Raw genomic sequence first — 13733 nt, 5'->3', positions numbered from 1 at the left:
TACTTGTAAAAGGAATGTCACAAAATGAAACTTTCTGGTTTTAAATATTGGAAAAAGGAAGTAAAAATTAGGTACCTTTTGAATCTATATCTGCTATACGAAGGTACATTTCCTAGTTGCGTTTATTTTAGTTCTGTTTGGCTGAGGTGTTGACATGAGGCCAGCATGATGCAGAAAATTCCACATAGCATAAGTGATTGGGCTAGATCTGAGACCCTACTATATAGCTGCTCAGTTCTAAGATTCTAGATATGTCTCCACAGGGGTGTGAGAGCTATACGTCGTATCCATTTCTTCTGAGAGATGCAATCCAACAGAGTTGGACAAGATTGGTTCTCAAGAAACAGATATTTACAAATATTTATTTATTTACAAATACAATTACAAACCAGTTTGAGATGTTCTCCGCCTTAAGTTGTTGTTTAAGTATAATATCCCTAGAAGAACTTTTGTCTGTTTTGCAAGGGTTTTAGTCTTGTTTTAAATTGATTTGTGTGGGTTCCCCCCCCCCTCAATTTAAACACTTTTAATAAGAGTAGATTGCCTGCTTGTTAAAAGGCAATCAGTAAATCAGTGGTGGTGATGGTAACTCCCAAGATCATCAAACTTGCACAGAGAAACCCCTATGGGACTGGATACTTTTATTTGGTGGTTTTTCTTCCTAGGTGACCTACGGCTCTTTTGACTACACATCATTGCTTTACCTCTCAGACTACACAGAAGACTTTGGAGGCGGACGGTTTGTCTTTATGGATGAAGGGGCAAATAGGACTGTAGAACCCCGAGCAGGTTAGAGTTATCTTCACTGTATAACTACCAGTAGTTCATACTTGAATCTTACATATGTTACACTCACATAACCTATATATCTGGTTGTTTCCTCTCTGAGCTGATTATCCAAGGATGTCACCAGCAATATCTGTTGAGCATCTGTTTTCTACTGTTTTCACTGGTGCCTTTGATTATTGTTCACTCTTTAGAAATAGAGTGGTACCTCGGGTTACAGGCGCTACAGGTTACAGACTCCACTAACCCAGAAATAATACCTTGGGTTAAGAACTTTGCTTCAGGATGAGAACAGAAATCGGGTGGTGGCGGCGCGGCAGCAGCGGGAGGCCCCATTAGCTAAAGTGGTACCTCAGATTAAGAACAGTTCAGGTTAAGAACGGACCTCCAGAACGAATTAAGTTCTTAACCCGAGGTACCACTGTATGGCGATAATTTGGTGATAGGAGGCTCAAGTCCTTATCTTTCATCTTTGCAAGGGTAGATGTGGGGCGGTTATCTCATCCATCGCTACATTTTACTACGGTATGTGAATTGCTACTTTTAGTAAAACGCCATTGAGGGTGGTAGTGGAGGAGAAGCAGTCTACGGAAAATTTATGAAGATGGTATTCCAAGAAATATTGCACATCAAGTGCATAGCTGCCAAGTCTCCCGTTTTTCACGGGAAACCCCCGGATTTTAATCCGTTTCCCATTGTTATCCCGAATAGAAAAAAATCCTGTAAATCCCCCGATTTCCTACCTGCCAGGGAGGCTCCTTCTGTGCATGTCTGGACATGTGCAGAACCGATTTCGGGTGCCGCTCTGCCCATGTCTGGGCACCGGAAATCGGGCAGTGCCGGCACAGGAAGTTGCTTCTATGCATGTGCAGACATGTTCTGGTGCCGCGCCGCTGCTGATCCCGGATTTTTCAACGGAAGACTTGGCAGCTATGCAAGTGTGATTGCTGAATGTGCAGCTGTGGAGGAGAATGTTGACTCTCCTTCCCAGCTGTTAAACCCCTCAAAAAACCTTGTCTAATGCCAGTGAAGGGTGTTGTGTACAGGCAGGGTGTGGGTGTGGGTGTGGTGAGGTGGGAATGGATGGAACTCTGCAGGCACATGCATGCTTCCAGGGTTGTGTTGGCGATCCCATGAGCTGGCCAAACTATCTTGTGAAAGCTGTTGCCTACCGTAAGTACAGACAAGGTCTTTCCAAAGAATAATGCTGTTCCTTCTAGTCCCCTGGAAACAATACTCACAGCCTTCAAGAGCACCAGCTTTTGTGTCCTGCTCATCCCATTGATGACTCATGTTTATGTAGCACATTTTTCTTTATCGGAGGTTATCTGTAAGTGTTCTTGTATAAACAGACATTAACACTAATCTTTTATCTGCACATTTTGCTATTCATTCCAACAGCAAAGCTTCTGTCCTTGGTGAGTTTAATCGCTTTTGTAACCTGAATGCTTCTGCTCATTCACTTCATTTTGACTTTTTAGTCTACATGTTAAAATAGTTATTCAAACTTACAGAAATAACAAGTTATTCTCTGCTGTTGAAAGGAAAACATGGAAAAGGCTATGTCAACATGCAAAAACTGGTGCATTGACTGCTGGTTAAAGCTTGGTGCCGAAAGTGCCAAGGTTGCAGGTTTGATCCCCGTATGGGACAGCTGCCTATTCCTGCATTGCAGGGGGTTGGACTAGATGATCCTCAGGGTTCCTTCCATCTCTACAATTCTGTGATTCTATATAGCTAAGAAAGTCCCAACATCACATATTTTGTGTAGTCCTTTGAAAGGTACTATAGAAATGGAAAATAGAAAAGTAAATTGAACCATCTTCTGTCTTGATTAAAATAGCAGTTGAACAAAATGAGATTTGTTTTTTAAGCACTTTCTATCATTTTAAAGCAAATTCTTTTTTATGGTTTAGCAATATGTCTATGCTTTGCAGGCTACACCCCCCACTTCCCCCCTTGTTTTGACAGCTTGGGGGAGGCTTGGGAGTCGCCGGTGGGCGGCACACCGAATGTCCGCCCTGGGCAGCTTGCTCCGCCCCCGTGAGTGGCTCACTCCGCCCCCAGCTGCAGGATGCACGTGCCACTCTGGGCACCTGAGCTGCTATCCCGCGCCTGGGAGGGCACCTTCTGTGCCACGCCCCCCTCGGGAGCGTGCCCGCCCTGGGCAGTGCGGAGTGCAAAAGAAGGTTACTGGCAGTCCACTTCTTTTAAGGAACAAGGGGCACTTGCCTGCAGTGAGCTGGCAATGGAACTGTGGACCTCCGGGCTTAAACACTGTGTTAATTACGGCCAATATCTCTTGAAATCCCTAACCCAGTGATTCATTGGTGTCACTTAACCGCTACCTAAGAACTGCACATTTTTGTTTTGAGTATATTCTACTGCTCCGCATAACTTGTCCCTTCAGCATGAATGTTGTAATCATTTTTATAGTTTGTTCCAATGGCTGTACTCTCAAATTAATTTTCTGCAATGCATTTCAAGGGAGAGATACCTGAATGTATCGAAGAGCTCAGCCATGCATACTTAGGTTAATAGCACTGCGGAGGCTGCCCATTGAGGGCAGTAGAATAAGCCTGCAACTAGGATGAGGTTGTTATCTGAAGTGGGGGAAATGAAATGGAAAGAGGAGGCTGCAAGGAGGGAGACGAGGTGGAGGACAATTTTTTTCCCTGCAGCATGGGAGTGAAGAGACTTTGGGTAATTAGTCTGATCTTTTGACACCCTGACCTTTGCTGGATACAACTACTTCTGTCAGTGATTATGGTTCCTATAGAAATAGAAACTTGTTTCTGATTAATTAGGTCTTTAGATTCAGAACAGTTTTTTAAACGATGTAAATACTTCTTTCACTGCTTTTCCACCAGGATAACATGCCAATGTGGGAGTTGAGTAAAATCACAATGGTGCTTCCCTAATGACCGTCAGCCTTTGTTCCATTTCTTCAGGAGGAATAACAAAATAGGATTACTGAAATGCCAATTAGTCAAAAGAGATTCTTGTGGCAAGGTGATCTACTGAAATAATGGGTTTTTGCTCCCCAGGAGCAGTTTTGTCAGGTGCAGCCATTTAAACTAGGGCATAAACTAAGAAATTTTCTCTGGTTTGAATTTTAATCCAAGCTGGAGCAGACTTCAGCGGTTTTCAGTGCTCCTTTCAGCTGAGCACTTCTGAACCCATGGAGCTAATTTCTGGGTCTGAATCCATCTTCAACCTTCTAAAGTTCAGTGACTGTGACCTCTTGTTGTTATTGGGTTCTCTATAGACATTTTAAAATTAGTTTAAGAACACAGAAGTAGAGTTAGATTCATTGCCTTATGTGATGCAAGATTTATTGAATTATTTTTTCAGGAACAGAAAGTACTTATGCAAATATAATTGAATTAATTAAACTCATCCTGCATAGTACATATTGGATATGTTTCAATACTCTTTCTCCTAGTAGTGTGAATAATACGGTAGTTTTGAGTTACAGGTAGATAGCCGTGTTAGTCTGAGTCGAAACAAAATAAAAAAATTCCTTCAGTAGCACCTTAAAGACCAACTAAGTTTTTCTTTTGATATGAGCTTTCGTGTGCATGCACACTTCTTCAGTAGTTTTGAGTTACCGTATTTTTCTGTCTATAAGACGCCCCCTTGTATAAGACACCCCCTATTTTGGGGGTCTCAGAATTTGGAAATAAGGGGATTGAGTTTTGGGGGAGGATTATTTGGGGGAAATGCTGAAAATCACTCACCCGCCAGAACGCAGCACACAACTGCTCACGCCGCTTACAATCTTGGGCTTGGGTGAACGATTTTTGGCATCTCCCCCCCCCCAAACAATCAAGCGGCCATTTGCCGCTTTAAAAACTCAGCCTCGCACTTCGTTCTGGTGGGTGAGCGATTTTCACCATTGGCCGCTTAATTTTTTGGGGAGGGGGGAAATCCCGAAAATCACTCACCCATACAGAACGTAGCACACAGTCGTTCACGCTGCAGCTGCCTGATCACCGCCATTAATCACGCTGGTGGCAATCGGGGAGCTGATAGGTGGTTTCTGCGATGCAAGCGGAACCAAAAGGTTGTGGGGGGGAGATGCCCCCCTCAGCACTACCCGTGTATAAGACAAGCCTAAAATTTGAACCTCTTTTTTGGGTCAAAAAAGCTCATCTGATACATGGAAAAATACGGTAGCTTGTGGCTTATGAAGAAGTATCTATAAATACACATAGGTTTATCTGCTTTGAATTTCTAGGATACTTACATATCCACTGTTTATATCTGCTGTATTACTGTTGATGAAATCAGTAGGCTTCCTTCTGATAGACATCAGTGCTATTTCTGACTGACATGTTTTTGAGAGTGAACTATATACATTTTTTCAAATACTGTATAGAACTTTACCTGTTTGTTGTAATAATAGGCTGTATCCAATAAATCCATCCTGTTAGCAGAAGAACTTGCATCTGCGCAATGCGACTTCCTCTCCCTGTGCCTCGCCAAACAGTTCTGGGGTTCCCCCAACCATCTGAAGCTGATGGGTGGGATGCAGGGAGAGATGGGAAAGAAAGGTTTTTTTGCACAAATGGAAGTCTTTTTGCAGATAGGATTACTTTGGTGGATGACTTTACAAACAAAAAGGCAAAGGATTTCCTTAGTAGATACATTGGAGTGGTTGCAAAATAACTACCATGATACATATTTGTGGCTTAAAAAAACCCCAAACTAACCATTGTGGAATGTAGTTCTTGGGAAGTTGGTAATATTTTTTTGAAACCTGCTTGACCCTAATATACAGGGCTTGGAGCTAGGTGGAAATTTGTGAAATTGTGGTTCATTGTCTTGATAATTTTTCAGTTCAGTTGTGATTGATTCATTAGAAGGTTAAAAACATGTTTTAGAATAATTATAGACAATAAAAGAACCACGCAAATTAAAAACTAATTATTTTGAATAATACAACTGATTTAGTTCTTTTATGGGCATTAGCAGTATTCGTGTGGATGACACATTTATTAAACTTTTAAGAGCTCTCTAATTAAAATACATTGAAATTAGGACAATGTAAAAGTTACTTAAAAGCCCAGCTCTAGGAATATTATAAGAGAACCTGGTGGAATGAAGATGTACTTCGCATATTGAATATTCACATATTCCTATTAAAGGAAGCTCTCCTGGTGCCCACTTTGTTGTTTTTAATTATTTTAAGTTGCTGTGAGTTAATTAGATACTTATACTATGCTATTTTGCGGTTTCTGTTAATAGGTTTTATAGTATTTGTACTTTTAACTACTTCATAATTGACTGGTGAAGGGCAGGAGTAAGCAAGCACATGCAAAATTTGGGAAGTGATGAATTGAGGAGCCTTGGATTAATCAGTGATTTTAGATATTAGACATCAGCACCAAGTCCACTTGCATGTGATGTGGACAATTAGGAGTGTTGCAAAAACCTGGATATTTGTATATTGTAGAGATTGTTTACAGAACGGTGTGTATGTTTTTGTTTGTGAACTGCTTCATAAGCTTTCTTAATTTTTGATACTTTCCTTGGGTGTAGGATTTGCATGTTTTGTTACAAAGACAGGTGTCTAGTTCAGAATAATACACAACGTATTCTTACTTCACTGTTCTCTCAAGCAATCTGCTGTTGCTACACTTTCTTCTCCAGACATTTCTGCTGTTGTATTCATGTGGTTTGTATTCATGTCCTCTAAAATACCCAGTGAATTTAAAATTGAAAGAACTGGGGGCTGCTTGTTAACCTGAATGTGATGTTTGGAGTTTATCAGCTCAAAAGATTCTGGTGAATACTCCAAAATGGATATACGTGAACTAATATGAACCCTGAATGTGTCTATACAGTATTTTGTTAGACACATTTTCCTGTATTCTGTTTCTCGAAAGCAAAAATACACATTTTTTAAAATGAAAAGCAGGTACTATTGTGTCAAAGTGGAATGGCCAGGAATTGTTTTTAAAGATTTGGCAATATGGGAAAGAACGCAATAATGGCCTCTCTCTCAGAGCGGTGTTTGGAAGGGTTTTGTAGCATCACTGGACTCAATCTGATTAAAGGTAGTCATGCTTTATAGAACTAAAGTTTGTTGCTACTAATTTGACCCATTGATTTCATTGGGATTTATGTGCAACTAACTTTAGTTAATTACCATGGATAAGCATTAGTGTTGCTTTTTGTCGGTTCTTTGGCACCGTTGACAGTTAGCCTACAGCTTGCAAGGGCAGTCAAGTGAGGAACTTGTAAGCCTTTGTATCAATCTGCTAAAAGCTATTCTGCACTTGTACAATACTTCACACTGGCCTGTTGCTGGTACCAATACAAGAAGCACTTTTACCACTTTGAAATTCAGTTTGCCAGAAAGGTAGCTGCATGTTTTACTACCAGCTGCGGTGCCACAGATGCCTAGGAAACCGGTTTTGTTTCCCTAACAGTGCCAGCCTTATTGAATCCAGCATCTTTTACAAAACTTTAGTCACTAGAAGGGAGTAGAATATTACAAACCATACCAGCATGTTTAGAGAAGTCCAATGTGTATTTGACCACAGATACCGTAGCATGCTGTGAAGTGTCTACACACTGTAGTCCTAAACTAGTTTTACAGTCATCCTTCTCAGCAGGGCATTGTAGTTTTGTAAGATGATAGACATTACTTATTATCAGCACTTGATCAAATAAGACATTTCCCATGGTTATGGAGAAGCTATGGCTGTTACAGTGTGTGTGTATGTGCTAAAGTTATCATTATAGTTGAATTAGATGTTGTTATCCTAGGAGGAAGAACTGTGAACAGATCTGACCAAGTGGCCTTCCTCCAGCTGTTCAGTTTCCCTTCTTTAATGTTTGTGGTTTCAAAGCACCGACTGATCATTCTCCTTAGGATGCAGGATGTTTGATAATAAAGCAGCATTTTTTCCTTTCAAGCTCTTTGCAAAGCCACATCTTAGCACTGCTTCATGCAAAATCCATTAAGTTCTATTATAGGTAAACTCATAATAATAACCAACAGTATATCTTACCCTTTTCAAGTTTGTAGCTTTGTTGTGCTTTGAAGCAGCCCCGTATTACAATGAATTCTCCAGAGTGATAATGATCTAGTAGCTTTCTTGGTGAATATTTATCAGCCAGAAGTGACAAGAAGACCTTCAGCTTGTTTTGATATTATTATTATTATTATTAGTAGTAGTAGTAGTAGTAGTAGTACTGCCTGTATAATCCTTTGCAGCTACAGGCAAAAATGAAACTGATGGCTGCAGAATCTAGTTTTGCACTCTGTCATTTCTGTTTGCGACCACCCAGTTATGACCAGATGCATGATAATCGTTGGATATTTTATTAAATTTGATTAGCTTTGGAATTTTGGTCTTTAAAAAAACCAAACCTTTGATTGCTTCATTACGGAGGATCTTCTTTTACTTCCAAGTATGCTATCAAAATATCTGAAATTCAACTCCATGTATAAGGGAGGCCCTTGGGCCTTTTAATAGGGATGTAGTAGAGGCACTGTTAGTGGGTGTGCTTCCTCCTGCCATTACTGTGGAGTGATAGGAAAGCTTGCTTTTGTAATGAAGAATGGGTAAGGAGAACATCTGGGGTAGGGAGCCTTCATCTTCCCACCCATCAGCTGACTGGGGCTGATGGAAGCTGGAGCCCAAGACCATGAGTTATCTGAATATTGGAATGCACAAATTGATTATCTGCCTCATTAATCAAAGAATAACCAAGGCTTACAAGCTGAAACATCAGTGTCCAAGATTCAAAATAAGCTGCATGCTTAGAGGTGGGGAGCTTACTAATTCCATTTGCAACAACAAATTGCATCCTGGTAATTTCAAAATATCTAGATGAGAGTATAGATCTGGAGTCCCCAGTGTGCCATCAGATACCTACCCATAGTGCCCATCAGGGACCACTGCTTTCCCCAATATTTAAAACACTTTTTTAAAAAATAGAGGATTTTATTGTGCTAGAGGCAGGACAGACTTTGGGGGGTTCTTTGGAGGTTGCCTGCTTATTATTTGTTTTGGTGTATGTGCATTCTTACTGGTACCTGTCTAGAGACAGGGTGATAGTGGTTCTGAGCATCACCAGCATGTTCTTTTTTGTTTTGTTAAAATGGGTTATTTGTGTTGTCTATGGCAATTCTCCAAATCCGGCCCTGAGGTCCAAAAAAGGTTGGGGACCTCTGCTATAATAAATGGCGTGTGGGAGTCAGAGAGAAAGCAAACCTCACTGCTAATTGTGTTTGCAATTACGGTATGTTTTAAGGAGCTACAGGAGTCCTGTAGGGTTTCTGTATCAGCTACCAAGTTTGAAGCTGAATTGCCTTTTCTTATGCATTAGCAACACACTTCTGTCCTCAAGCAATCATTCAGTTCCTATAGTGATTGTAAATATGCATTTTGGCCTGCCTGAGGTGTTGGGGGATCATCCTTTCGTTTCTGACCCTGCAAAAATGGGATCCGAGCCATTTGCTGAAAATCTTCCAAACTTTAATGTACCGTATCTTAAAGTATGAATTAGCAGAAAGTAATGCTGCTTGCTCGTCACACCTTCCCCCAAAGACAAGGAACATTCATAAACCATTTGTGGGTTTATATTCTGATTTTATTGTGTGAACCGCCCCGAGACCTATGGGTATAGGGCAGTATATAAATTTAAATAGTAATAGTAATAATAGCAGCTCATGTTCCATACAAAAGCCGCTGTCCTTGAATAAACACCGTAGCTCCATATTGCACTGAAATCTTGCTTAGTATAATATAGGCAATATACTTTGTGTGTTAGTAAGCATATTATAGTTAGGGAATTGTTATTTTGGAATGTGAAGAAGTCCTCAAGAGTGTAGTTAATAAAGCCCTGGCATAAACTGTTTTGAAGCAATGAAAGAATAGCTGGACATTTTACAAGTAGCATGGCAGAGAGCACCAGATGTTCCTGCTACAATCATGCAACTTCAGCCATAGGAGAGTTCTCCCAGCCATTTGTTGCCTAGGAAAGAGATTTTTCTTGCTTAAGCAGCTCCAGACGCTTGCCCTTATTCTAACAGTCAGTAAAAAGCTGGCCACTACTCAGTACAGTCAAACCTTGGTTTGTGACCGCTTCGGTTTCCGACCACCCCAGACCCGGAAGTGTTTACATCCGGGTTCCGCGGCGCTCAGATGCGCAGAAGTGATATGCGCAGCGCGCACACGTGCAGAAGCGATCTGTACATCAGCGCTCTATCGGTGCTTTGCGCACGCGCAGAAGCATACCTTCGGGGAGCGACCGATTCGGGGAGCGACCGCCTCCGCGGAACGGATTGCAGTCGCAAACCAAGGTACCACTGTACAACATTCGTTTGGGCAAATGCTTATGCCATTCTAAGTACCTGGAAAGTCCAGTGTTCCTTGTGTGGCACCTACCTCACCCATATGGTCCTCCTTCCCAGTTGGCAATGTTTGTATCCATTGGTGAAGAAAGTAAACTAACAGATGATTTAGAAACCTGTAATTCTTCTGAAATCACAAATTCTGTCGCCGTTCAGGCATTTGTTTCTTGTGGGTTGATTGTCTGAAACCAAAAACGGCAACAACATCCTGAGTTCAAACATGCCAGCTCTTTATTTTTTGTGGTTGCTGGGTTTTTTTCAAATAGTAGATGGAACTAAAATCCTCGAATGTGCATTCAAAATTTCACTGTACTAGCAACAACATGTTGTACAGAAAGATTTGGCCCTACTGACTCTGAACAGTTTTGCTTGAACAGCCAGGTATGAAATCCACTTTCAGGTGTTGGACATACACTTCTGCAATTTTTTTTATAGGAAACTCATACATTGTGCTCAGATAGTGCATTTTAATCAGGAAAATTGGGCATCGGAGAAGGTTCTGCTACGAAAGTGCATGTGCTCTGTGCTCGCTTGCCTACGTGCAGAAATGTTTTCAGCTCAGGGAGAATTTGGTGTATAAACCTAACTATGGCCTCAGTACTCATGACAGCTTTCCTGTTTATTTATATTTCAGTCTTTAAAAGTGCTGGTGTGTTCAGCGGAGGAGCTAATGGGGGAACTCGTGCAGAGCAAGCTCCTCTGGGTTTTCTCACAATATGTTGTCAGTTCAGTAGCTGGCTTGAGTTGTGGCTGGTGCACCAGTCCTAACAACAGCCTTTATCTTTCTGCTCTTTCCTTTTAGGATGATGTTTGTGCGCTCATGAGATGATACACGAGAGGGGTTAGGGGGCATCCCATAGCAGTGGGGCCATTTGTCTGTCAAGGCATGACTGTGAGCTATGCAGTAGGCTAGGGCAGATTCTTTTACTGGGCCCTTCAATTAAATAAACAAGCTCTTTAGTCATCCCGTATAGTGCACACTTCTGGGTTTTCTTACTGCAAGCTTGGCCCCCCATTTGGTAGAGAGGGATGGTATTCCCTACTGAAACAGCTGTCAAACAGCTTTGGTCTGTAGAACTCAAGAACAGAAGAAAATAGCCAAGCCAAAAATCTCTCTTTCTGACAGCCGGGGTTTGAATGTTACTAGTAATCTGCATAGCAGCAGCTTTCACTAGACCTTGTGCTCCATGGCAGCTGTGTTACTGCAATGCATGTCTCTGCCCTCCAGAACAAAGTATGGTTACATGGAAATAAATAAATCCATTAAATAAAGCAGTCTTTCGTATTGCAGTCTGTCTATGTGCATCTTAAGTAGCATGATCTTGTTCTCTGATGACCAGGTGCCATGCTTTTGGATAGCATTCAGATCTTGAATCTGTAGATGTCCTGGGGTAGGCATGGGATAGCAGTATCCTAAGTGCTGGCCACTGGGCAAACGGTATGCATCCTTTCGCTCTCCTGACTGTACGTTCTTCTCTTTGCAGGCCGAGTTTCCTTCTTTACTTCTGGCTCCGAGAACCTCCATCACGTGGAAAAGGTCCACTGGGGCACTCGTTACGCCATCACCATTTCCTTCACCTGCAATCCTGACCACGGTATCGGGGATCCTGTTTTAACATAATGGGACAGGTGGCTAGATGGATTGACAACAAAAGCTCTGTGCAGAAGGAGGGGGGGAGTTTTAACTTCACATGTAAATTCCCCTCCATAGATCCTTCTAAACTTTATTTAATGTGAGCCATTTTCTCACACTCATCTCCCGCTTAAGTGTTGCAAACAGTGCCTTAGGGATCCCCTTTCTAAGTCTCCTGTAATCATTTTGCTTTTTGCAAGTTAATAAAGTCCTAAACCGCCCCCCTCTCACCCCACACATTTAAGGGCATGCCAGAATTCAGAGACCGCAGAACATACCACATGCACTGTCATTCCTCTAACACCGAAGCTCTCAAAAGCACTACGTTTTTGGGGAGTCCCATGGAATAGTTTGTGGGCAGATAAACACTCAGGAACATGTTGTGAAGGAGGACCTTTCTAATAAACTTGTTGAGCTTTGTTGCCCTCCCTACCTATCCCTCCACTCCTCTTTTCTTCTGTTATATGTAAATTCTGGAAAATAAGTGGGGCATTCAATCTGCAGTCTTGAGCATTCACACATTTATACACACTAGAGTACCACACTTCAAATTCTATGTACATATAACCCAGAACTACAGAATTTTATGGACATTATCCATGTGTCAAGTGTTGTTTTTCTTTAATGTTACTGCAATGTTTCTCCTTGGAAACAAAACGTGCTTTGACTACTGGAATGGACTGTTCTGTGCAAAACTGTATGTGAACTGAGAGATGGCTTCAAATGGTCAGATAGGAGGAGAATACTCGAGTGATCTCAGGATCCATTAAAGTTTGCTTTGTTATGAACTCTTTGCCTTTGTTGTACTAGTTATTCACCTACCAAAGTGAGTCTGAAATCATTTCATAGCTACTCTAGGGCTGTCATCCCTAGCTAGCAAGACCCGTGGTCAGGGATGATAGGAGTTGTTGTCTAATAACAGCTGTTGATCCAAGTTTAAGAAATATTGCAGGGCTTCAAGAATAATGAGCCAAGTTTTCTTTAGGTGAAAGTGAAATTGGCTGAACTTAAGGAAAACTTAAAATCTATCTGGGATAGGCAAAAAAAAAAGGATTCAAGAGTTTTGTACAATTGTGAAAAAGTACTTTAATCAAATTGTGTAAGAAAATGTTACATTGGAAACATCACTGGGTAACCTGTTACTTTGCGTGCCATTTTGTGTGTCGAGGCTTCCCAGAAAATTACCTTAAATAACTCACAACTGACAACAGAATTATGGTTTGGTTTTTGGCAAATAATTTAGGGCCACAACTTTATTAAATACACAATTTTAATCCGAGTGTTGGCTTAGGCTTTTGGTTATTCACTCGTCCTTCCTAAAGAAGGACTATCCCCATCTGTCCATCCAGGACAGGACTCAATCAGCTGTCCCCTTAGGACAGGACTCACCTCATCTGCCCCACGTGGCAGGACTCACATCAGCTGTCACCATTGGACAGGACTCACCTCATCTGCCCACGTGGCAGGACTCACATCAGCTGTCACCATTGGACAGGACTCACCTCATCTGCCCACGTGGCAGGACTCACATCAGCTGTCACCATAGGACAGGACTCACCACTGTCCGCTTGGACAGTTCCTGCTCCGACTTCCGCATGGAAGTCAAGTAAACATACCTGGGAGTGAGGAGGTGGCTGCGCCCAGTCATTCCCTCCTCACCTTCACCAAGAATGTTCCTCAAGGCTCTTGCTCTTAAAATTGGGCCCACCATTCCCGCCAATGGCGGGATGGTAAGGACAAGAGTGTAAGCCCCGAGATTCCTTTAACGGAATACTTCTATATGGAGCAAACGGAGGTGAGGGTAGGCATCCGTGTGCCACCCCCTCTACCAACCGATTAACCAACCAAAAGCCTAACCGCCAACCTAACAAGTTGTGACAATTTGCTAGCGCAGTAGGCGAAAACCAAGAGGCACAGCCAATCAGCCAATTGGAAAAATTC

The 13733-nt window shown here is 41.8% G+C and overlaps 1 protein-coding gene across 2 annotated transcripts in view; it reads left to right on the top strand.

Annotated features, from left to right (window-relative positions):
• The window catches only part of OGFOD3 (2-oxoglutarate and iron dependent oxygenase domain containing 3), a 39732-nt gene extending 27152 nt beyond the window's left edge, over nucleotides 1–12580 (top strand). The window contains exons 8-9 of one of the 2 annotated variants that reach the window (XM_035104597.3): nucleotides 666–789; nucleotides 11644–12580. In XM_035104597.3, coding sequence (XP_034960488.1) covers nucleotides 666–789; nucleotides 11644–11780 — 261 coding nt within the window. In that variant the 3' untranslated portion in view covers nucleotides 11781–12580. The remainder of the gene's footprint in view (nucleotides 1–665; nucleotides 790–11643) is intronic. The other variant, XM_088661625.1, reaches the window with a different exon arrangement.
• The last annotated feature ends 1153 nt before the right edge of the window (nucleotides 12581–13733 follow it).

This window comes from Zootoca vivipara, chromosome 2 (assembly GCF_965207765.1).
Source record: "Zootoca vivipara chromosome 2, rZooViv2.hap1.1, whole genome shotgun sequence".
Lineage (NCBI taxonomy): Eukaryota > Metazoa > Chordata > Lepidosauria > Squamata > Lacertidae > Zootoca > Zootoca vivipara.
The sequence above is the reverse complement of the archived record's forward strand: the minus strand, read 5'-3'. Positions and strand labels throughout refer to the sequence as shown.